Raw genomic sequence first — 26,592 nt, forward strand, 5'->3', positions numbered from 1 at the left:
ACAACAACAGAATAACAAACTCCTCACAAACGTTTACTCTGATTTTAAATTTCTAACAGAACAAATGTGTGTCTTGTATGATCTGTCAACTACGTCCACGTTAGACTTTATAACAAAAGATAAAGAACAAGCAGTGTTTCTTGGGATTCACCTTGTCATCCATTAATCATAAAAAAAGGGTTTTAAAAAATCCAAAATTTGATGATAGAGTATTATTGAAGAAATATTCTAACCTGCTCCATACCATTTCTTCAGATGAACACTCAGAGCTAACAGGCCCCGTAACGATATATTGTGCCAAAACTGGCCATAGGTGAGGATGGGCAAATAAATACTGCCATTCTTGCATAGTGCCATATAAACAAACATTTTTTTAAAAGCCTGTATGGAAGCTATTTTAGAAAATTAAATCACCCCCCCCCCCCCAGCCTCTCATGCAAATTTGTACTAAAGATTTCAAATTCAACATTGTTTTTGCAATAGAAACAACAACAAAATAACTGAGAGGTTAATAAAAGAACGTTATTATTATCAATGCTACTAAAAAACTACTTATAAATTACTTGGTATTTTGCAGGCAAGTAGTAAACATCTGATAACACTTTTTATACTAGATAAGTCATCACAATGCAAAGAAAGATGTGCTCTTGTGGAACTTAACTCCGCTGACCCTTCCTTTCACCCAGGTAGAATGCTGACCAGTTCTCACAAACCTTCCCTCAAGATTTTGCAATAGGAATAGATTTTTTTTTTTTTTATATAAAGCAAAGAGTATAGAACAGGCTTGGTTTTTTGTTCCTTTTTTTTTTTTCTTTTTTTTTTTTTTTTTTTTTTAGTATGCTTTCCGAAAGTCTCTCTCCATTCATTTCAGTTCAACATAGTCACATGTATAACCAACCTGATCGGACTTCACTTCCACTAAATAATTCTGCAGTATGTTATTTTAGAGCATTTTCAACTTTGTGCTCTCCTAAGAAGCACAGAGCTAAGCATAATGAATGATAATTTCACAAACAACCAAAGAATAGAATATATATTCCCTCCTTTTACCACAGGCTTGTTAGGGTTTGTTTGTTTTGAATCTTTCAGTTCACATAAAAGAAAACTGATGACAATCAATGCGATTAATGTCAAATCCTTTTTTTTTTTTTTTTTTTTTTTTTTTTTTTTTTTTTTTTAAACAAAGGAAGAACATCTTCTGCGTTTACTTACAACAATGTGTGCTGGAGATGGAGACCTAGCATCCTTGAGGGCTTGTCTACTCTGAAGGCTCCCTGCCTGAACATCAAGCAGTGGCCATTTCATCTGCAGATACTGGATGGAGGAAACAAAAATGGGAAAAGAAAAATGAGTTCAGAAAAGAAAGGCAAAAAAAATAAATAAACCAAAAACAAATCTTAGGTAATATGGGCAAAAAGATACAAATTAAAACGTATGCACGGAACAGAAACAAAAATTAAGACGACTTCACATGTTTGTGGAGACAAAATCTGTCTAACAATTTCATGCCACTACATTAAAGTTCAGGAATAAGAAAGCACAGCAGATTGCAAAGACAATATTACATTAATTTTATTAATCATAAAAAAATCTAGAAGAGCAATAAAAGCTGCACAAAAGCAAAATACCAAAACCATGGAGAGGATGGGCCAAGGGAGGGGAAGGTAGATTATCAATTATAGGAGAGGGAAAACACCTATCACAGGTTAAGAATACGATCTCTGTATTTAATGGATTGTCTCTCAGCCTTCTTTCAATGCATGCACCACCTTAACTCCTCCAACTTCACACCACTGTGTGAACCCTAAAATCAGAGGTCTGCCCAAAAAGCAATGTGAGGCCACATCACTGTTGGTTCTTAGACTTATTTTCTCTCTTTTCCACCAGTTCTGGGAGTCACCATGGGTTATTTTCTTCTTGCTCATCATCAGCAGGAGAGAAACCTTCTGAAGGACAATCCTTAAGGGACTTGCACAGTGTAACTTATTCAATTACACAGCCAAACGTAATAAGCTCTCCAGTTGATGATGCCCAAGACAGAATACGGCCTGGTGCATTTGCTCTTGGCTGCCCTGGCCAGGCACTGGGGCAGCCAGACCGTATTTGTATCACTGCCATTGGCAGATAGTTTCAATATACTGCCAGTCTCCAGCATAAGGAGGTGTTGATTCAGAAAGCAAACCAAAGAAACAACAAAAACCACCATAACTACCCTTCAAGAAGCAGCTGAACGTTCCCATGGACTTAACCAGCATCAAATACCAACTAAATCTTTGGCTCTGGAACATGTCTATCCTCCCACCACACTCAACCAGATCACCCAGTGATCACACACTTCCCACAGAACTGGTGCCCACTGTGCTGCAGCAGCACGGCCCTCTGTTCTCACCAAAACCAGTCCTGCAGAGAAATGAGTGAGCCCCAAACCACTCTTCCATGCAGCACAGATACAATTTCTGCCCCAGCTTTACTCTCCGTGTGGTGCAACACTGTGCCAATGGTTAATATATGATCTCTAAAAGCCCCGGATTGCGCTGGAAGAAATGCTTACTACCACATACCTTCAGCCCCCTCCCAGACCTAAGAAAAGCAGCTGTATACATAGATCTGACCACTGAGGATAGTACTGGACTCTGATTGACCTAACAGATCTATTCCTAGAAAATATCTAGAGAAAGAGTTATGTTTACCCATCACTTTGTTTCCTTAAGTAATCTTGAAGGAGAACGACGCACGATCAGCCCCTGCCACTCCAGGCTAGCAGCGGAAGCTGTATCTAAATCTCAGCGAAGGAAGGAAGGAGATCTGGTTCCATGCTTTCAGCACATCACTATCACATTTGCTCACGTATGCAAAACATTTGCAAGCATGCAAGGCCAGTTTGCTGCAAGACCATAGGCACCGAGGTGACCAAAAGCGGGAGGATGCATTCCCCTTTCCCATCGCTTGGAGGGCCTGAGATTTCTGAGCTACTGGAATGCAAATAAACAAACCCATACTCTGGATTTGTGCCCCTTTTGAGTTCCTCAAGTTCCAATAAGTCTTGTTTTTATTCATCTTCACATTTGGGATTTCTGCAATGTGGACCAGAATGTTTCAGCACTTCTTAAAAACAAGAAATAAAACCCAAACAAACCAGAACTAGCCTACCGTAAGTGGCATTGCTAACTCATACAACTTGATTGTAAGCCTCCAGATATTTGATTGCTTGCATCAAATCCCAGCTCTTCAATATAGGTGACCACAACATAAATTTAAAAGTTGAGATTATGCTAAAGTAACTTTCTAACCCTTTGTGGTTTCAAAGAAATGCTTAAAAATGCAACCCAAGTGCACAGAAAATGAACCCAAAGCCTAGGCTGACTGAGAGCTTCTTAACTTCAGGGGAAATCCAATACATTTCAGATTTGTGGATGGCACTATTGAGCAAGTCAACTGATACATTTTTGGAAGTCCATCAGTTGTCTTTCACATGCAGTGACCGTAACACCACCGCATAAAGGGGCGTATGGATTTGCAGAAAGGCACAAAAGCTCCCTAACGACAGTCCTGGTGGCTCACAGTGACTAGAGACTTCCCCTGATATTTCAGCTGGGGAGTGAAGTTATTAATTGCTAGTAAAGCAAGTGTGTCATTCTAGAGACTGCATTTTTCTCTTCTTCCAAGGAAAACATCCTCACAGAATGTCTGCCTCATGGTACATGACTGTTTTGGAGAGTGAGAAGTTGCTTCTACCACAGCTGAAGCAGCCAGCTTGCTGGAAGTGGCTGGGAAGCCATCGTCCACCAAAACAAAACAACCGCACTTATTTTTCCATGACCACTTGAGGCTCACGAGCAACTCTGGAATATTCCTACAAACCTGGTGATCCGTGAGGGAGCTCAGGTCAGCGGCTGCCCTAAAAGACAGGCCAAGAAACGCGTGGGCTTCTCTGAGGCTGTCCCCAGGGGCACAGTGAGAGGCACTGACAGGGCAGCGTGAGCAAGCTCACATCAGACCCTGTCCAGCCAGTAATTACTGCAAGGATTGTAAAGCCTTCAAGACTGTCAGCTATGCTTTTTTTTTTTTAACACTAAGTTCCCAGAAGAAGAAACAGGGCAAGACAGCGTGATTGTTCCTGCTCTGCCTCCATCTCATGAGAGCCAGCGCAAGAAACTTCAGGATAGAGCTCAGTGTTACTTTGCTTCTCTGTGCTGTAGACCCTTACAGTTTGGGCTCTCAGTTTAAGTCCTTCCATTACCCACCCCTGCCAAAGCAGGTCCAAAAACTTTCCAGTTCAAATGCTCAAACACAGCCAAAGCCGCTTCTCCTCTGGGACCTAACAGGCTGTGAAAGCCCGTGGCATCCTGCGTGAGGTGGGCTCCGTTTTGCACACATGACAGCTTCCATTGCCAATATGGAAGGGGGAATGAATAAATAAATAAATAAATAAATAAATAAATAAATAAATAAAATCAACAGCCCCCACAGAAAGCAAGGAAGGCGTGAGGGTCAGTAAACAGCTTCCACATCTCCCCCAAGTGGCTGGGCTCCAGCACCCTGTCCCCACCAAGGGACAGATGTCCTCTCCACCAGGTGGACGTGGAGGGCTGGGGCCTGCCCCAAGCTGTTGGACCGACAGCTTCAGCAGTGGGACGCTGCTGGCCACTTGCGGGCTCTCCAGTGCCAGCCCCGTTGATAAAGGACAAAATATTAGCATTGTTTAAGGTGACGAGCCCGACTTGAGGGCTCCTCATCCAAGAATTGTCATGCCTGTAACACAATATTGATGTGGTGGCTTATAATTCTTACTTTACATAAAAGCTTCATTGTGTGCCAAATTCAATCTCCACAGGCTACCTGAGCCACAGATTTTTACGAGTCTACATTTCAGCGCTGCGAGTCTACAATACACATAATTTTCAATTATGTTAGGGCAGAACAGGATCACTGCCTATATAACATTACTGGTTGGAGGAAATGAGACTCAGCCCTACTGCCGAGCGAGCTAACCGAATCCAGATGGCGGGCAGAGCGCGGCCCGACGGAGCTGCGGCGAGCGGCCGCCCTCCACAACTCTCTCTTTCACGACGGAGGGAGACGCCAGCCCGCACCCCGGCCCCTCAGTGCCGGGGCTGGGGGCGAGGGGGAGAGCCCCATCGCGGTGCCTGCGTGCGGCACGGTGCGCGGGGAGGGCGAGGGAAGGGATGGGATGGGGGCAGGAGGCGTGATTGCTTTTGCAGGTTTACTACGGCTGCGCTACGCTCCGATTTTCTTATTAAAAAAAAAAAAAAAGAGGGAAAAAAATAAAAGTCAAGCGCTATTACAGCAGAGAGGTAAATCCTTTCCTTCCTCAAGCGACTAAATAGCAGGAAATCCTATTCTCTCGGCCCTAAATGCAGATTTGAGCCAGACGGTTCCTCTGATTTGCAAGGAGTCCACAAAAATTCGAGGCCGACTTTCCCAGCCTCCGAGGCTGGGTTTGCATTCCTGCACCGGAGGGGAAGGGCAGGCGGGGGAAGTTCCCACCGTCCGCTCCTGCGAGCGCCGGACACGCGCTCGCTCCTCTCCAGCATCTCTCAACGTGGAAATCGCGCCTTGCCTGCGCAAACACCGGGCTTTTCAACAAGTTAACCCTAAACAAATCTGTGCAAATTATTTCGGAGCGAAACTGTTGAAACAGACTCCGCTGGCCCGCTTTTAACATTTTTTAAAATAATGTCATCTTGGCTTGAGTAGTTTATTCCGTGTTTAACAATATGATCTGATGAGGATCATTAGCATGTGTGTGTTTAAAAAAGAAAAAAAAAAGTTTTATGGCAAGTCTCTGAGAGCTTAAGCAAAATAATTGTTAAGCTCCAGGCCTCTGCACAAAAATTAAAATACGTATGGGGCGAGCATACTTGAGAGAAACCAAAGCTTTTAAAAAGGCTGTTAAATTGTCAGCACAAGGGAAAAAGCAAATGATTTGAACTGCACAGATTTTTTTTTTTTTTGGTAGAAGGGGGGGAAAAAAAAAACCAATCCTTCACTTCTAGGAGCAGCACGTCCTCACCTCCCATCTGCAACCAGCACGCCCTGCAAAGCAGGGACCCACCAGGAGCAGCTCCGCACAGGTGTCCATCCATCCCCCCCCCCCACAAAAAAAAACATTCAAAGAAGCTGTGAAAGAAACATATTTCTCAAGATTTCAGGGCAGAGCTCGTTCAAAGCAGCTAAAATCCACTTGCAGGACTGGAGGAGTTGACTGGAAACTCTTACTCATTGCCAGCGTCCCCCAGTTCCAGGGCTCGCAGCAGCGCAGCCCCGACGAGAGGGATGGCACAGGGCTTGCAGGTGTTTCCTGCACCGGTGTCCGACCTGGAGCTGCTCCCTTGTCACATTATTGTTTTCACCATTGGAATGCCCTACGAGTGATGTCCCAGAGCATATAAATACATAAACACGATTAAAAAAAAAAAAAAAAAAAAAAACAGTCCATGTTTTTAAACAAGGAAAGCTGCACAACACTTTCCAGCTTGGGTTTCCTGCAGCTGGTGCTTATTAGCTCCCAGGAACTGAAGCAAGCAGGAGCAGGGCTGCTGCAGTCAGAGGCTGCATGGTGCCACAGGCCTCCGACACCTCTCCCAGACATATCGGAGCACCTTCAGTCTGAGCTCTTCCTGCCTCTCAACACACCACACGAACTGACAGATTCCTGACCCTAATTTTCCTCCCTCGGCCAGTCCTGCAGGAGCACTTGGAAGCACCCACCTGGATGCCAGCTTTGAAGCTTTCAGAGGTTTCCCCAATATTTAGCTAGCAACTCATCTGGGCAGCCACCTAGGCACATTTTAACTAAAGATAATTCAGTAGTAACTCAGGACACTAAAATTATGAAGGGATTAGGGGTAAAGCGATAGTAACAAAAACAGAGCTTAACAAGACTATAATTTCTCTTTGCAGAAAAGAAAAGTAGTTCTAAGAGGATACTGTCTTGGTGCCTACAATGCAAGGACTGCAACCTACTTGCGTCCCCACTGCAGTCAGAAGGGCTTAAATGGGATCCAAAACCAGAACCCTCAGCTTGTTCTCTATCTATTAGTTAGATGGATCCATCTATCCGCCTCCATCCATCATTTTTGCCCTCAGTTATCACCTTGCTTGTAGGTGTGTACAGTGTGAGAACAACATAAACTACCAGCAAATGACTAACCGAAGGAGATTGCTACAGAAACTTTACAAGGGTGTCCTATTTCTTGCAGATCTGCAATGTCTGGAATTTTTCATATGAAAAATAATAGACACCACCCACAATGTTCAGCTCCTCTACAGAATATGTAATATACCACGATGAAGCACAGGGGAGCTGCTAAAAATGAGAGCAACAAGGCTTATATCAATGAGACTGATCCTTTCCCACAAAAGGTTCCCCTACCTCAAGAAATGAAAGCACGTTATTGTATAACATGGAAGTATTTATCACACATCTCCACTTAAAAAAAAAAATCACCCTTTAAATTATTGTAACACTGCAAAAAGAAATGATTAAATAAAAATACATAGGGATAAAATAAATAGGGTAAAATTAATACAAACACACACACAAAAAAAGGAACTGGTAAGTGGTATATACCTGCACAGACAGATGCACATACAGCATTTAGCCCTCTTCCCAATTTAAAATGCTTATTCACCAGCGCTATCAGCCAGACCATCTTGTGATATATTCCTGAACAAGGCACTTCTATTGCCTTGAATTTCCCAGTTATTGAGAGCTCTAGTGACCTTGTCTCTTTCCCTTCCAGTCATGCACAAGGAGTCCCTGAAAAGGGGGCCTTGAGTTGCCCATTTTAATATTTTGCCTGTGCCTTTGTCACATTGCTGAAGTGCTGCTTAGGGCATACAAAAGGAGAACGCGGAGTCCACCACAGCCTGAAAATCACAGAAACGTGTTAGCGATTAAACAGTCTCAGATCATCTCAAAGGAAAGATGCTGGAGAGCAGAAACCCTGCGAGCTGACAGTGCCTCACTGAAGCCATGGAGCAGTCTGAGGCTGTGGGCAAAGCTCACGCCTGCTGTGGGGTGAGATAGGGCACATAAGAGTAGCTGGAGTCCCATGGGCCCCTAAATGAACAATGTTCCCTCTTGGGTGAGCCGTCAGACCGAGGGGAGACAGAGGAACACCCCAAAAACACCAAAGCTTTCTCCTGACCTAGTCATCAGGCCCCGTGCCCTCACAGAGCTCTTCGCCAGCATCCTGGATGAGCTGCAACACCACAGCTACATCCCAGGACTGCTGCAGCACGTCACGGCTACTGGTGCTGCCTTTGTCTGCATAACGCTAAGGGCACAGAGGAGACTGCTCCAGGAGAGCGCTAAAGACAATACCCAGCAGGTCCTCAGAAGCATCTTTAAAAATTAACACCTACGAAAGTTCAAGGACATTCAGATAATTATTTGTTCGTGAGGAAATGGATGAAAGGTATGCTTGCCATCAGTTTTACTGAAACACCCAAGTAAAATTGTTTTGCAAGGTTGGTGGATGCCAGAGGAGTTCTAGGATTTTGACACTGGGCATGAAGAAGCTAAGGCTAATCAGCTACTGCAGGAATTAAACTTTTTTTTTTTTTTTTAGACTTACAAGAGGAAGAGAATTCATGTGACACAGCAGCACAGCACTACTTTCTGCAGTTCACATGGTATCTCAGCAGAACAACTGCAGGCAGTGTTTCTTGATCACGGGTGGAGCTTGGGAAAGCACCATTACTTTCACATTTAATTTGAAAGCCTCCACAGCCCCACTGCACAAATCAGCAGGCTGCTTGAGGATTTTACAGATGTCTACAAAATACTGTTCCAAAACACAGGCACAAATAAAAGCATAATTTCACCCAAGGAACAAGAACAAATTTTTTTACCTACCTACTTTTAAGCCAGAAGAAAAAAAAAAAAAAATAAGGAAAAAAAAAAGTACATCATCTTCAAACTATTTTTCCCAGATTTTCTCTGCAACCTGTTCTGTTCCACTCAAGCATAGAGTTTCCATTAGAGAAAGAATGGGACAGTCATGAAATCTCAACAAAGTCTTTCTGTAGATACAGCTTGTTTAGAACCAGCAAAGCTAACCCAGCTCTAAGACTCGCTGAACAATTTGATGTACAGACCCACATTTAATTTCTCCTCCTGGCAATCTCCCAGAGAGTGAGAGAACAATTGGTAACCAGTGTTTGCATGAAGTCCAAGAATGCATTTTATGGCCTATAAAATATAATTCCTTTCCTCCCCATTAAATAAAGACAGTAAAAATATCTGACAGCATGTTAGGGAGAGAGATCACGGCACTGGACTACCTCCATTATAACAGAAGGGCCGCTCCAGGGGAACCTTGCCTCCCTTAAAACTTTCCAGCTCTGTAAAGAACCTAACTCCATTTGTAAAGGAGGGACTGCAGCTTTAAAGCTTTGCAACTACCCTTTATTTATTTATTTGTCCTGAAGAGAAAACATCAAAACAAACAAAAGAAAACAAAACAAGGAGAAAAAGCACACACACAGCTCAGTGGTAGATCAGCCTGGTCGTGCTTTGATACTGCAGAACACGCCTGCCCTGTCCTGCTCCCCTCTCCCACCCCAGTGCATGTATCCATGCCCCAGGACGGCGGGGTGTGGAACAAAAAGGGCCCTCCAAAACAGACCTCCACCTTCCCCTCCACTCCATCATTTAAAGCAGGAATTACGCATTTCTAAATTTTGGGAAGCATTAACCAGGCTCCTCTGGTTGTCACCCATCACCAAAGTCACCTCGATGTGAGCAGGACACAAAATGGCTGCTGAGCTGATACCCTTTTCCAGCAAGCCTATATGTGTGTGAAATAAAACTGACAGCTATCTGTGCCTAAGTGTACGCAGGGCCAGTGCTACCTCCTGTCCTCATTTGTTACCATCACTAGAGATCCCCAGCTTCCCAATCTGTTCTCCAAATTGCTTCCTGTTTGTTGGAAGGGGAAGTCTACTTTGGTTTCTTGTGGTGCAAAGGGATGAAGGAGGAGGAGGAGGGTGGGGAAGGGCTGCTGCAGCACGCTGGCCTTGTGGCAACGTCCACCAGCACAGCGGCACCATGCTATGTTTCCACAGGATCCAGTACAAGCAATTTGTCACATCCTTGCTGTAAGGAGCCACTTGAGTTCAGAAGCCTCAGTTTATGAGACCTGAGCCAAGGGGATTGATTTGTAAAGCGCTCAGCACCTACAGCTACCACAAGTCAGCAGATGTGGACGAGGGAGCTGCAGCAGGGTTCCCCATGCAGCACACCACAAGCCACAGTCCTCTTCAAAGGGGCATCTCAGACACTGGCACAGGACTGACTGGGTAGGGTTTTATTCCCCTTTTCTTCCAAATTCTTATCTCAGATCCCACAAAGTACCTGCAAACACCACAGGGCACTACCGAGAGGTGCAATGCTACTGAGAGTTGGGATTTGGTTTGCCAGCTCCCACGGGATGCAGGAATAAAGATGCTATGGGAGAACTGAGCTCTTTGCTCCTCACTGTAACATCGCCCAATGGGGCTTTTACTGAAAGAGTCATATTTTCTCCTGATGTTGGGTAAGTGAAACTCATGACTCGAATCACTACCACAAAAATTCCTGTTGATGTAGCAATTCTGGGTGAACTGCCGGGAGCCACTCTCTAGTAAACCCAGCAAATTTCATACCGAATTTCCTGTCGCCTCCCCTGTGGTTTCTATATGTGATTGGGTCTTCAATGCAACGAGGGGTTACTGCAGAATACATGGCTCCAAGGGTTTCAGGCTGTCGTGAAAACCAAGAACTTGCAAAATTCTCTTGCCCCGGGGTTGGTAACTTTTGTCTATATCTTTTTTTTTTTTTTTTTTAACTCAAAACAAACCCCAAAAAGTTAACACAAAAATGTAACCTAAAGACAACCTCAGGAAAGAGTCCTGAAGATAACAGCGAAACCAGAAATGCTCTGACCTCCTCTGAGGAGCTGGGAAGGTTGCTGTTGGGGTTACTTTGTTTTTCAGAAGGCCTGACTGGAAAAAACTTTCCACTGCATCATATCCTGGTCCACATTCCTCAGCGCAATCTTTTAGCTCAGATGTGTGGAGATGTCTTTGAAAGATGTAAAAAAAGGTCAAGAGTCCCCTGAGCTAATTGCGCTGGCTGAGAAACAAAACCTGTGGGCTGGGGTGGGATTCGTGTCAGGCTGACCTTCTGCGAGACCAGCTACTCCTCCGAGCGCAGCCGCCTCGCGCCTCCGCCAGCATCCTCCTGCCACTCAAGTATCGTCTTGCTGTAACAAATTACTCCTAACCCAGGATTACAGCTCTTTCCAAATCCCTCCTGGAGAGCTGGGAAAAGCACGTTCCCTCCCAGCACCAGTTGCTTCCCCTATCAATAACCCTCCTCTCCGCTTATCCTTCGAGGGCACTTGCCCACGGGGCTAGCAGGGCCACTCTCACCCGTTCTCCTTTCCAGCATGAGCTGCGTGTCTCAACCATCCACCAGCTGAAGGCTTTGATCCCCCAGACCCTCACACAACCATTAGCCACCTCCACCTGCCCACTGTCGGACAGCACACCCCGCACATCCAACCTAAACCCCTCGAGAGCAGCCCACACCTTCCCCCAATTCTCCCAAATTCCTTTGTAACGAAGGTCTGGGAGGGGTCAAAAGGTCCTCTTGCCTTTAGGAGAAGCACCATGACCCTTGCTGAAGGAGGGATGCACCCATGCAAACACCTTCTTTACCTCCCTACACCTCAGCTAGCCATAGAAAAGACGCCCGGCCTGACCGGAGGGAAAGCTGGCTCCCATTTCGGTAGGAAAAATATATTTAGGCAGAGGACTGAGTGAATCATTTGGGATCAAAGCGAAAAACAAACAACTGAAGTATTCACTAAATCTGTGCTGTCACCTCTCTTTCCTGGGCAGCCACCCCACGTATTTATTTTCTGGTTTCCTCCAGCACTACCAAAACAATGCAATATGCATTTATGGTATTTAAATGAAGTATTTTTAAAATATTCTTTGTTGAATCATCAGCCACACAAACTCTTCCTCAAGAACAAGTAAAACATTGTTTTGATTTTTTTTTTTCTTAAAGGAGATGTAGATAGATGTTAAAACAAATATGGTCCAGGACTGAGACCACTGTGGATTATTTTTTCCAGCTAAAAAGGCACTCCAATGGAAATAAGTACAATTCTTGTACCGTTCAAATAGCTGTGTGACATGCCTTCAGAAATGCATTCTGAATTTTCAAGTACTGTATGTTATGCATTCAACATAGGCAACTTTTGTTGAATTGGCATCTTTTAGGGACAAAGAGATACAAAGTGTACTACTGGAAGTTCTGGAAAAGCGTTCTGTTTATTTAAAAGGAAAAAAATTTTCATAAGTCAAAACAACCATACCAGTACATCCATTCCCCAAGCTCAAGTGACTAGAAACAAAGTCAAACTGCACAATGCCCCAGTGCAAAATAAACATTTCAATTTTAATGAATTGGGAAAGAGGGGGGGGGGGGATAAATAAATAAACCCACTTTTTCAAGCAGCAAATCAAAATCATGCTCATATCTAGATTAGAAAAAGAAAGCATAAAACCAGATTTTATTCTGCATAGGTTAAAGTGCAACATGCATGAGACCCTCAAATGGTGGGAGGAAGAGAAAATATATTTTTTATTATTATTATTTAATTCTGTGCAGAAATGCTGACTGGGCAGGGCCCTGCACAAGGGAGAAATGCATCAGCTGCTCCACAACAGCTCCCGTCCCGGAGGGCCTCTGCCCCCTGCACCAAATCCTTGTGGTTGTGGCCGAGGTTTGCACCGGAGAGGCGAGGGCTGCGTGGCTGCGATCCCGATCCCCCTGCGAGCATCTTGGCCATGGCCCGGGGGAGCGGATGCAGCACCGCAGACGGACGGACGGACCGACCCGGCCAGCCTCGCGCCATGTGCATTTGTCACACTGCAATGCCACGGACCCCAAGTTAAAACAAAGGAGTCATCAGAGCAGCCCTGAGCATATAAATCTGGCCTAAAATGTTGCTCTTGCTGCTAAATATAGAGCAGGCATTTTGAACCGGCTGGCCCACAAGGCAACTTTTGTATTTATTTATTTAAAGGACCGTGGTTTGGGAACACTGAGTGTTTCTTAAGTCTGTTCATGTATATTATGTTCTCTCTCAAGAGATGAATATAAAAAAAAAAAAAAAAAAAAAAAAAAAAAAAAAAATTAAAGGAACTTTGCAGGTACTAGAAAAACAGCTTCCACTTAAAATAGCCAGAAAGCACCGAAGAAAAAATATTTGGCTTGGAGTGTCCCCGAAGGATGGTCAATCAGGTGTATGCAGAATTGAACACAATAATTTTACCACCACCACAATCAGCAAATGTCCTGCTATGGTACAGGGGCTCTCCCCAGCACGGAGCATCCCTCACTGCTGTTCCCAGGAGTTGCACAACAACAGCCCGCACTCTGCAGGAGGGGAAAAGCGCAGGGTGCAGCAAGTCCGTGCAGGAGGAGCGGGCAGGAATCCCCAGGAAAGGCCCCGGCAAGATGACAGCCAAAGCCCTGCTCTGGACCACCCAGGAGCCAGCCTGCAAGAGCACGCACACCCAGGGGATGCTCTCCTAAAAGGTCCAGCCCTGGTGCTTGGGCACAGGGCGGCCGGTGGGGTTGGTCCTGCCCGGGTCTGGGCTGGTCCCACCAGGAATGTCACATCCCAAATGCTGCGTGTCCTGGACCCGCAGGGGTCAAATTAATACTTTAGGTTTTAGCCTTACCTGCAGCTGATAAAAACAGGAGCGAGCAGAGGTTTGTTACAGCTGTCTTAAGAAAAAGCTTTTTTTTTTTTTTTTTTTTTTTTTTAAATAAAAAAGCAGCACAGGGGGGTGGAAGGGGCTGCAATCGACAGCTCCACTAGCCAGAGGCACTTTGCAAGGAGGAAAGTAGAACTCAAGATGTGGGCAGGCCTCAGGTTTCAGAGCCTCAGGGCACATCCAAGAGACACCAGTGTATTTACTGAACAGCCGGGAAAGCAAAGGCTCCAAGCTTACAACATTTTATAATCTTATAAAATATAAGTGTCCGCAATAAGTTCTCGAGGTTCAAGAGACTGGGGAGGGGAAGGGCGTAACGACCTGTGCTGGCTGTTTGGTGGGGTTTTGAGAGGTGTTTTTGGTTTTGCAGATGAGGCAGGATGACTGCATGCAAGGGTAATTATAAACGAAGCCAGTAAGGATCAATGAGCTCCCTTTCATAGCAATGGCTTATTTATTTATTTTAAAATCACGACACAGCAATTCTGTTCCATTTCCAAGTCAAATTTGTCCTAGGTGGATACAGAGGGGGAAAAAAAAAATCAGGTTCCTAAACAGATTTTTGAGCTTATTAATAGACTGAAGAGCGTCTGCACAGGACAATACATTGCAGCCGGTGTTTTTGCATGCTGAATAGCTAACCCACTAACCTCAGGAGGGACTTTTCATCTCAACAGACCTGCACACAAAAGGTCATTACAGTGCACCCTGCTTCCGCTAAGGAGCTTACCTCTCACACGTAATATCAGGCTTATTAAGCAACATGCAATGATACAATAGCTGTTAATCTACTGAAAATTATTATTCTTTTCCTCCTGTCGCCCCATAAGCAACATGGGATTTGCAACGTATTGTGATCAGGACGTTACCTGAAGGGCAGAGCGAACCCGGACTGCCCTGCCCTCCCCCAGACGGCCCCTCCAGGGGAGCTTTTCCAGCAGCAGCTCTCACAGGGAGCACAGAAAAACTCCTCTGACTGTGCATGGGCTTAATCACAGCAACGAGCTGCGTTTTGTTTAAGAAAATAAATAAACAAAGGGGAAAGAATTATTTAGCAAGCGAGCTGGAAGGGAACGAGGGGGGTAAGAAACGGCTGAAGGGCCTCAGTGCGCGCACCCAAGGCTTCTCCCGGAGGTCCAGGAAAAGACCAGCAGCTCCCGCAAGCCCCGCTGTGGGCTGTCACTCCGTGGCACTGGATGCTTTGCCATCACTTCTGAATGATAATTGGCTTGAAAATTAACACGCCTCACCGTCCTCATAGAAAGAGCCCTGCAGTCTCACCCAGCGGGGTCGTCACCCCCCGAGCACTCCACGTTTCCTCGAGAGGGCACGAATGTCCTGAACTCCCACACACTCCAGGGCTTTTAATTCACTCCACAGTACAAAGGACCCGGGTCAGGATTTTTCCAAGAAGCTGTAAGAACTTGGGTGCCTGATTGTCTTTGCTGCTTTGTGAATCCCGTCCCTCGCACTGCTGAGTGATTTAAGACCCACAGCGAAGCTCTGCTCAAGAGGTCAAAAAATGCAAAAATATAATGACTAAGACTTTTCTTTCCTATGTAAATTTACAGAAGTCTGAGTCCTATCAGACAAAATGCTTTCGCTCTCCGAGCATTTTTAAATCTCCTCTCTCCCATAGTTTATTAAGGCCATTAACTTTCCTCCTAATCTGAATCTCCTACTTCTTTGTTCTAGGATTAAGAAGAAAATGCCTCTGTCTGGGGAATAACAGTATCCTTGGTGCATCTCGCCCACATAAACGTGCCTGAAAACAAATGGAGTCCTTCGGTTTCATTTTGCTATAGAGTTTAGTGCTCACATCAATCACCCCACATATGTATGCACCAAAACACGCTGCAGACAAACCCATATCCTATCAGTTATGCATAATTACGCTTTAAACTTATATCAGACCAATTGACCCACAAGTGCCAATCGCCCCAGTGAAGTCTGCTGGAGCCTTGCCCCTCATTGCCCCTCAAAAGCTCTGGTCCCAATGCCATTACTGCCACTGCCAGATTATTACACATTCCTGAGCATCCTTCACTGCCCACAAGCTTCCACCTGGCACTCCAAGCCGTGCAGAAAAGGGCCAGGCTGTGCACTGCTGTGCAACATCATATGCAATTCCTCACCTTATTTACAGTGCATTAATACAAATAAATCAAAGCACATACACAGAATAGAGGCCACCAGAACAGCAGAACACGGCAGTGGGAAAAAATGGACAGAAAAGTCAGCCATTCACCCACATGCACCAGGAGATACCAAACTGAAGTGAGAAGGGAATTAAATATATTTGTATCCATATATATATATCTACACACACACATGTATCTGGCGTGGAGATGCCCATACTATCCAGACTGTGTGCTTGGACAGGGCGTAGTTAATGATTTTTATTATTAACACCACAAAGGAGGAATGGCAATTGTTTGCCAACAGACGTTAGCTTAATCATTTTAAGAAGGAAGAAAAACCCAGAAATGACAAAGTACACAAGGACTGCAGGACTGGGCTGCGAGGGCGCATCCGCGGCCGACTGCTGGGAACACCGAGCCAAGCAGCTCCCGACACGTTCCCCGGAGCAGCCGCCCCGCTCCTTTATTCTCCCATGGTCTGTGCGGGGGGGGGAATTAAAATAAAAAATGAACTAAAGAATAACAAAATCAAAACGAGAAGCCTGCCCTTCGCTAGGGCCCAGATTAATTGTGGATGCAAACGAAGCCGTGCTGCAGCGCGAGGGCCATTGGCAGGGAGCTGCGCGCGCTCGCCGGTGTTTACTCCGGCTCCAGCAATGCAGCACAACCTTCAGTCAAGCTATTAACTTGAACGTTGAACTTCACAGCGCTGGCTGTCTTTCTCAGCCATTCTTTTGATGTTACCTCCAAAGCAAAAGATCAAAGACTTTGAGTGTGGTGAGGGGAAGTCCCAGGCTCTTAGCCTACCAGCCTGTGATATATGTTAAAATCCCGGCCAAAAGAGAGAGCGAAGGGAAAAAGAAAGGAAAAGCCAGCGAGGGAAGCTGAAGCATCCCAGCCGAGCGACGACAGGAGGAAGTGGCACAGCGCAGCCCCTGCGCCGCATCCCCCGGGGGCTGAGACCCCAAGAAATGGGGCTTTCCCCCCTCCTCATTCCCTTACAGCCACAGTTTTGGGCAGCACCTGGTCTCTCCCTAAAACCTGCAGCCCCCCGTTGCTCTCCACACCACGGGGCTGCTGCACCTTGCAGGCTGCCTGGGGAGACCGCGGCCGCGTGCCAGGAGCTGAGCCCTAATGAGGGAAGCACCCACAGCCGGCTCCAGCCCGCAGGCTTCACGGGGATGTGGGGGGAAACCATACAGGACCCGGGCTCCCTCCGGGAAGACGTTGAATTGCCCCCATCTGCCCCGCCACCCTGCATGAGTCACAGAAAAATAAACCCTCCCTGCTTGTAAAACACGGGTAATCCGGCCTGCTCTTCCTGGCGGGGCCCGGGCGGGGTAAAGGCCACGCCGCTATCAGCAGGGCCCAAGTCCACGCGCCTCGCTCACTCCCTGCCACCGCACCGAGCCGGGAGCCTCCGGGGAGGCAAAACATGGAGCAAGAAACCACTCTGCTCCTCCCCGAGCCTCTTTGGTTGGTGGGGTTTTGGGTTTTTGTTGTTTCTTTAAAAAAAACTTTAATTTTAGCCATGTGTTTAGAAGGGGACAGGAAGGGGGAGATTTTTATTTTTATTTTTTCAGATGCTGTCCTACCATTGTCCCCTTCCTGAGCCTTTTTCTGGGTTTATTTATATTCCCATAATACACAACAGCGCTCCAGATTTAGACAGTGACACTTGGTTGACACGGTCAAAAGTGGATCCAGTGCAGCATGTCTGCCAAACCAAGCCCCTCATCCATCAGCTGAAGTCCTTTTACTGCAGGGTCACGAAGGAATCACGGACTGTTTTTCATTCCTTTCTACCAATGTGCCTCCTAACTCCAGAAACCAAAACCCTCTTATGCTTGTCAACTCCTCCTCTTCCCCACCCCCGTGAATTCAGCTCTTGGCATTCACCAGCACAGAAAGCCCTGGGATTCAAAACAGAAATTCTTCAAAACAGAATTCGTGGCATTAAGCAGTAAGTAGGATATTCTGATTTTATTGTACTTTACTTACTCCTACTTAGCTCTAATCCTTGCTCCCCAGACAGGGGCTCGCTCTCGCTCTCAGCGAAGTCGATAGGAATTTGGCTATTGACTTCAATGGAAGTGGGATCAGATCCCCACATCTGTTGCACAGGGCAAGCAATATTCAGAGAAAAAAATGGGGGGAGAGGGGAAAAAAAGAAAAAAACACCTCTGAGATGCAAAATGATAAATGAGCTTGGATCAGGATTGTGAACAGTGGATGCAGGGGAGCTCTGAACTTGCCAACCACAGGTACTGCTGCAAACAGCACTAATTGCTAGACAATTCCTCCCTTCTTAAAATGGTAATTCAAATAAATAGAGCAAAAAATAAACAACCAGGGACAAATAACCCTCCAGTCATGGTTTGCAATGCCCAAGGACCAGCTTGGTGCAGCTCCTCCCTGGCGAGGAGCCCCCTGCACCTTCCCAGACCTCCTCTCCCCTGGGTTTCGTGCGAAGGCGAGCAGCACGGGCAGGCACGCGAGGAGGAGGAGGATGGATCCTGGGCGCAGAAGATGGAGCTGATGAAGGAGTGTGAGAAGTCAAGTACTAGTTGCTGCTCCACAGCACGAGAGGGATCCAAGATAAACAAGACCTAGATCTGGAATGTGATCCTGCCCTGCGTCACAGCCCCGCGATAATGCACCAGCAGTCAGGATTTCTTGGCATCAAACACCCTATCAGCAATAAACAAGGCAGTTCTCTAGAGCCACGAGGGACGCAGAGGGAGCTGGAGAGGGGAGAAGGGGGAAAAAAAAAAGTGGAATTATCTGTGTATCAGCCAAAGAACTATATAAAAGGAGTACGCAAAGAAACGAATGCCAAAACTGGTGTGGGAAGAAAGAAAGAGACATTGAAACAAATCTGGTATGCCTCCTACCTGCAGAGATGCTGCACATGAATTAGGCATCTTGGCAGAACAGATCCCAGATCCTCCTTGGGATAAATGGAGGTGAGCAATGATGGCTTACATGGGGACATCACCGAGGTTCAACTTCTGCATCTAAATCTCCCTAATACCAGCAAGAATTCCAAACCCCTCTTAAAAAATACACTATAAATAAGCAAATAGTAATCTAGCCGGCTCTTCAAAATTCCTGAAGTTTGTTTGCTCTCTGCACCCCGTGGCAGTTCAAGCAGCTACTCTCCCTTTCTATTTATACCTCATTTCAAGTTGTGGTTCTTACACACTACGTGCAGCACGGCCAACGTGCCAGAAAAATCACATCACTTAGAAAAAGCCAGAGAGAGGCTGATGAAATTGGAAAGCAGGAGAAAAAGGAGGCAGGGAGAGTCACTTTAAAAAAAAAATAGAATAAATCTATGTTCAGAAATGAGCTAGCACAGTGCCTGTAGTCTCCAGTTCACCAAAGGGCTTAAGCACCTGCTCAATTTTTAAGCTCGAGCAGCCCTGCTGGTTTCGGTATGTTTAAAGTCACCCAGGTGCTCCAAGGCAGCGCTAGCACAGTGCCCAAGTGGTGCTGGCAGAGGCCCTCGCAGTTATTGACTGCACATATGGCAGGAAGAGCTTGAAAGCCGCACAGCAAGTGGCTTTCAAAACCATCAGACCCACAAACAGAAATCAATGCAATTTGCTTCCAACTACCCGATCGCCGAGTCAGGCTTTAATTCCTGACCCACCTCCTTCCCCCCCCCAGCCCTATCTGATCAAGGATGCCCAAGACGCTCAGGTATTAGTGCTGAAGAAAAACCCAGGCCAGAGAAGAGATCTGATGGGAATGGGAGGAGGTGTCACGTACTGCTCGCTTGTAGCCGCTTTAAAAAGTCACCTCCTGCAACACATAAAAATTCTCACAGAATTAAATCCCTTATAATCCCATTTAGCAGAAACAAGGTAGAGCAGGATGCTGGTGCTTAAGACATTTTAGTCTTTAAGAAAGTACATTTAGTTAACAAAAAAAAAAAAAAAAGGAAAAAGAAACATTCCTCTTGAAAATAAATTGAAATGGGAGAAATTTTAACCCCAATTCAAATTTCTCTGGGAAGCCGTTTTTTGCTTCCTGGGCTTTTTTAAGGAAGTCACAGAGTGTAAACCCTTAAATATTTTCACTCTTTCCAAATGTTATTATTTTTATAGCAGCTTGTATACATGCTAATCTAGTCCAAATGTACAAATAAATGTGCTGAGCTAGTATTAAAACAACAACCAACTGGAGTAAGATATAGAAGCCTTTTTTTCAAGAAAATACAAACACGAGCTAAGTAATGTGTACACTGCTTCCCAAATTAAGAGTTGCTAATTGTGTTTACAACTTTTCCCAATGGGAAATGCTATCTGTGGTCCACCAGTCCACCTCTCCCTCTCCCCCGCAGCAAATGACCTACCAACTAAGTACCAGCTTTATGTTCAAGTTGGTCAACTGGGTTTTTGCTTAACCCACAGGCATTTTTCCTATTTCAAAGTTTCTATTAACTCCCTACTGATGTACCCTAAAAGAAGTTTTAAGGGCTTGGAAGCACATAAATAAAATAGACTTTGCTGGACCAGCACAGCCAAATGAAAGCCTTTCACCTGCAGTGGTGGTGATAAAAATTTTAGATGCAGCTGCATACATGGCCCCTCCATAGATTTAAGATAGCTGCGATTTCCAGCCATTCAGCAGTCCTGTGGCCACTGAGCTGCCTTGGTTACACTGAGACAAGCATCAGGACAGGACCTAGGGTTCAGGATGGTTGTTTGGGGAGTTGTGTTTTTTTTTTGTCTTTTTTTTTTTTTTTTGGCTGTAGCAAAGCCCTCTTTAGCTGGGAGGCTGAAAGAAGCTGCTAGCCTGTACAGTGATGATAAGAAACCTGGAAGAGGAGAGGGAGATGGCAAGGAAGAAAATATAGGAGGAGGGAGTGTGACTTGATGCGAAACCCTGAAGCAGAAAAATAAAGGTTTGCTTCAAAGCTAATGCTGTGTACTAAACCTTCTGCCCCTGTTTGCTCTGCAAGGTGCACACACAACTTCAGACAGGCAGAGCCTGCAAGGTGAAAACTCTCCAAAGAGTGACCAGATAGTTTGCTGCTCTACTGACAAAGTTCAAGCCACTAAAAAATGTATGAACACAAAACTGACCCATCCTGCATGGTGTCACAACAGCAAATCCAGTCAGAGCTGGTTACTTGTCCCTTCCTAGCACCCTACCACCAACTCTACACAATAAAACTTAAAAGAACCAGACAAAAAAAAAAATTCAGAACACCATTTTTTTTTTTGGCCCAAAGTGTTTTCCATATCTAAATGAAACTCCCATTGTAAGGAAGTGCCTAACATCATATTCTGTTTAAAAAGTTACTATGGAGGTTCAGATTGTAGCTTTCTCAAAACAACCAGCAATTAGCTCCATAAAGTTCATTTGGCAAAAGCATCACCAGTCCTGCCCTCTTCAAACACAACACATCAGGTATTGAGCTGAGAGCGTTTTAGGTCCTGTCTTGCCTACAGACATTCATGATAAATTAAGCAGTGCTCAGTTTCATGAACAAACTGACTATTTAAAGCATGCTCATTTTAATACATGCTATTAGCATCCCCAAGATGACACGTTAGCAGGGCAACCTCACTGCACACTAGCCAAGCCCTAAACCATCACTCTTCATTTCGCTGTCGGTCCCAGCTGGTAAACTTTCCTCTATTCTTGACCAGTATTCCTAAATAGTGTTGCATCTTACCAGCACCAGGATCATCCTATTCTGCCTTTCCCCAGGCTCTTTCACTGCATTTGAAACAGTCTTTTCACCTCGCAGAGTGGCACTGCTCCCAACCCTCCCTTTGCGAAGCGGGCATGGGGCTGGCTCTGGGCAGACTCAGCAGCCTTGCAATGGGCACAGCCCCAGCCCATCGCTGGGCACTGCTCACCATCATCATGGGAAACGGGGGAAAAAAAGCTGGCGAAGGCATTATGTATCTTCCTCACATAGGAAAACGTTTTCCTTTGTGAGAGAGATGTCGATAAACTGAGAAACATATAGATTTCATAAAGTGAAAGGGAAGGGATGCTGATCTCAAAAATCAAACAGATATTCTCTGTATCCCTTATTACAGCTGTGAGGCCATTTCCACTTCGGTTCTGTTCAGGTGGGATTTCTCATCTATTTCACACGCAAAAATCCCACTGAAAGCAGGCATTACAGTGAGCCGAGAACAAACACACCATAGCCTTGGCTGCTTCTGACCAATTCTGCTAACGTTCACTAAATATTCTCAGCAAGCCCGCCCCACAGCCTCTCGTGCAGAGGCAAAGCCTTCCCCCCTACAATTCCTAGACAGACTTTCAGAGCCCCAGAGCAACACAGCGCAGACCTTTTATTCTCCCCCACCATGATACACAGCATGACCTAACAGACATGGCATAAACATTGTCTGTTTGTTTTTACAAAGTGTGCATACATTTACAGAAGACAAACTAAACAACTTAAGACTATTATCAGGGGATAAATCAATTGGCAGCAGCTGCTTCAGAAAACAACATGAAGATAGTTATTTTGGAGCAAAAATTGAGAAGAAAGCCTTTCCTTGCACTGCGACTCTGCCTCATTAGTTTTAAGGCAATCTCCTCAAATCACAAAGTTGCCCAAGCTGCTGTCAACTGGTTGCATTTCAATTCAGATCCGATCCTACGATTTTAATTCCTCCTTTCCAATAATGGTCAAAATCACTGGCAAAAGCAGCATCAATGATAAAACCACCCCTAAAAAAAATTCTAGCTTATTTTACTACAACAACTGCATTTTGACAGGGATCTCACATTTATTTAACACCTTTCAGACAGATGGTGGATGCCACGGTGATTTACAAATAGTGCTAATAGATGCAAATATACATGGCCAGGAACTGCCGATCTAGATACAGACACAGCACCTAAATACACAGGCAGCAAATATGCCAAAGCCATTTGTCTTGAGAACACTTTTTTTAGCGATCTGATGGCTATTGCTGGCTCTCTGCAGCTTCACGACAATCCCCCACTATGCTGGGGGCTGGGGGAAGAGCTATCCTAGACCAAAATGACACCAAACCGAAGAGAGGCACATAGCAATAAATTAAATCCATTCACAGTTGATTAGAAGAGGGTTTAAAGATCCAGACATGGGTCCCCCCAAAACGGGTAGCACGTTCAAGAATGAGCCTTGCTTGGTATCCAGTAATCTGCTTATCAGGCGGGACACACAGAAAATGCAACTGTCAGTAACATATCATTGATACCGAGATTAAGAATAAAAAAATATATTTGCTGGATGCTGGCTTGAGTGGTCAGTATCTAATCTAATAATGTCATTTAATTGGACCCAAGCGTCTCTTCCACGCAGTATGAAATCACAAGCACCTTCATGACATGGTGGCTAATCCAAAGGAAGTCCCCTCCATATACAGTTCTACCCTGGTTTGTAGAAATCCAAATACATTGAATTTATCCAAAGATCAATATACACCATGTGGGCTGACTTTGGTGCAGGAATGCCTGCCAACCCCCAGCCCAAACCCTATTCAGGCGATGTGCAGGGGGAGAGGAGAAGCAGGTACCTGACAAACAACCAAGTGCTCACACCCTTGGTGTTACGACCAAGTAATGTGGAAGCAGACAGGATTTTGGAAATGTATTGGTGAGCAAGCACTTCCTCTTCAACCAAGACATGGATTTAACCCATGGCTTCCCATAGAAGCTGGGGAAGTTTGGGTTCTTCACCCAGCTGGGGACAGTGGCCAGACTAGCAAGGCCAGCCCATCTGCCAAAATCCTTCCTGCCTCAGCCTCTCCCCACAGGCTGAGCTGAGGAACATTTCCATACTCAAAGACAGCTGAAGTAACTTTTCACTGCCAGCCCTCCTCTTATGCTCATTTTTAATCTCATGATGAAAAGCTAGGCATGGAAGACTTGGAAGATTTTTTTTTTTTAACTAAAAAAAAAAAAGGACTTTGATTTAATTTTTTAAAACACATCTTCCTGCAAGATCTCCTTCTCCAGTCATACTTTGATAGTGCCCTGCACCCATCCAGCAGCTCACCCTCCACAGCACTCTCTAAGCAAAGATCTATTTAAGACCAATCCCAGGAGCAAAGCACACTCGGCCCCATTTTGCATATGGGCACAAACTGGGGAGAGGGAGTTATTTTCTCCAAAAATGAAGACATGAATTCGTGGCAGAGCTGGATATTGATCCCAGATCATAACTCTCCATCACATGCAGGAACCCAGCCCAAGCCTTCAGGCCACAAACACAGCCCCATTGCCCCATGCGGCACAGGGCAGGAGCAAGGGCCCGATGTATTGCAGAGCCGTGGACCTGGCGGGGTGGGCAGCACCAGCCTCAGGATGGACAATGACAAACCAGCAGGGTCCCAGGCCAACATCCTGCTGCGGCCTCACCAGGCTGCCCCGCTCCAGCCTGACCTCCCCACCGCCTGCTATTCTGGGATGCGGTTCTGCTTCTGAAGCAGGGAGAAAAATAGCATCAAGTACAGCAGCCCCATTCTGCGCTGCTTCCCCTCTCGGGTCACAAACACAAGATGTCAGGTCACAAAAACGCTAATATTAGAGGATAACAGGGCCATTTTTAAACTTCTAAATTAAACTAAGTTTGCTCGGACAGGCAGGTCATTCACCTAAGCTATCCCTTGGTTTACTTTTTTTTTTTTTTTTTAATCTCTTGAAACAACACACGCCAGCACAGCCCCAGTGTGAAGAGGAGGAACAGGGACCACGACATCTCTACAGGGAGCACTCCCCATCCCACCCCACACATCTTCCCCCCCATGTAAGTGCACTTCCTCCCCTTTTGGTGTGGAGAAATGGCAATTTGGATGATGCCATGTCCCAGGGCATGAGGCAGCAGGGGGCTTGCCACATCCAGCATGCTTCTCAGGTCAATACAAAAAAAATGAGAATTAAACCCCTTATGCACAAAGTCAAGACGTAATGTAGAGTTCCTATGAAGCCTTTCCATGAAGAGAAATACAAACTTCTCTAAATTCTATCCCCTAAATATAGTGTCATGGGATTTCCTACACACTTCCCCTTGTTTATATTTTAAACTACAACTAAACTTCGCTAGAACAACTCAAGGATGACGTAGAATCTTTTCAGATTAATTATCTTCATTTAAAAATCATAGGTCCCAGTAAGGAAAGAACAAAACTTGAATTAAGAGAGTTTTCCTTCTTCCAAGACCACAGTGCAGTTATGAAAAGTGCACTTCAAATGAGAAACAGACCCATCCCTGGGAGGCTGAAGAGAAGGTGGATGGTGTTGGGAGAAGAGCCATGGGCTCAAAGCGGAGGGTGGGGTGGGTTTGGCTGAGTTGCAGTCCCAAAAGGCAGCCTCAATGTGCAGGGGAGAAGGACTCGGGGGACACAGCACCACTATCACCAAAGGCTACATGTGTGTAACGTGTATGACAAGGGATGGAAGCAGCCACCACCACCATCCTCAACAGCAGTGTGGCACAATGAGGAGTCTCATCTTTATTTTTTCCTCTTTTTTTCCTCCCCCTTAAAGGCTTGCTGCCTCACAAAGCCCTCAGTCACACTTGATTTTTCCAGTTCCTTCTGCACAAAACGCAGCATAATAACAAAATAAAAATGGGGATACGGAGAACAATGAGTTCAACAGATTAATGGACAGGCGCAGCCATCTTCAGCTTTTATAGCCATCAGCCCTGAAGAGCACTCCCTTCTGCAAAGCTTTGAAATGAGCCTCAGTAGTCCTTGGACCTGGCAGGCAGCTACTGACAAACACGCACCTTCCTTTCAAAACTGAATCCAGAGATTCATCTCCTGGCCATGTGCAAGTCAATCTTATCATCATTATTAAAGTTTTATTGGCACAACAATGCAAACTCCCGACACAATACGTTAACCTTGTAAAAATAACTGACAGAAGCCAGGTAATGGGAAGAGCAGGGGCGAGCTTATTCATCTCCCTCTCCCTGAAGCCGGGAGAGAAGCCTGCAGATCTCTCAGCAGCGCTGAGTCATCACAAAAGGGATTTCCAACCTCCTCCCTGCCCCCCAAAAGCCACCCACAACTTGTTGAGGACACCCTGCAAGCCCTGTCCTCCAGCCCAACTCATCAATGGGAACGCCTTCCCCAAAAAGGCAACAATTCTGTTGTAGTATGCCATATTCACAAAGAAGGAAGGGGAAAAAAATAAAAAAAAAAAAGATTACAATGTCCAGGAAAGTAGGAAAGGTTACACTCAGCAGACAAGGACTCCTATTTTCACCATAGCAACAAGCCTATTTATAACATGGCCTACCTGCATCAAAGAGCAGCCACAAGAAGCTAAATGCAAGTCTAGTGGTACATTCAAGCACTAAGATGAAGAAGCAGCTCACATAAGCATGTCAATGAAACGCTTCCAATTACATTACATGCACAATTATTAGCATTTACTCCCAACCTCCTTTCTTGTTTTTCACCCAGGTACGAGTGTGCGGGGTTGGGGGTGGAATTGCGGAAGGCCCAGGTAGACGGGAGGATCAAAAGGAGGCAATCTCACGACTGGGCTTGTAAAAGGGGAGACTTCACGGTGAGGCGTTACAGGGCGAGTTGCTGAATGGTACGGGAATGGGAAGTTACTCACTAATTGTCAGTTTGCTTTTAAATAGAGTGGAAAATATACATACATA

At 45.5% G+C, this 26,592-nt stretch overlaps 1 protein-coding gene across 14 annotated transcripts in view; it reads right to left on the minus strand.

The window, feature by feature from the left end:
- The window catches only part of TCF7L2 (transcription factor 7 like 2), a 177,474-nt gene that overhangs the window by 112,819 nt on the left and 38,063 nt on the right, over positions 1–26,592 (minus strand). For all 14 annotated transcript variants that reach the window (XM_082764419.1, XM_082764415.1, XM_082764418.1 and 11 more), the window contains one exon: positions 1,213–1,314. In XM_082764419.1, the coding sequence (XP_082620545.1) occupies positions 1,213–1,314 (102 nt within the window). The remainder of the gene's footprint in view (positions 1–1,212; positions 1,315–26,592) is intronic.

Source organism: Aythya marila (genome assembly GCF_965140915.1).
Source record: "Aythya marila genome assembly, chromosome: 7".
Taxonomy (NCBI): Eukaryota; Metazoa; Chordata; class Aves; order Anseriformes; family Anatidae; genus Aythya; species Aythya marila.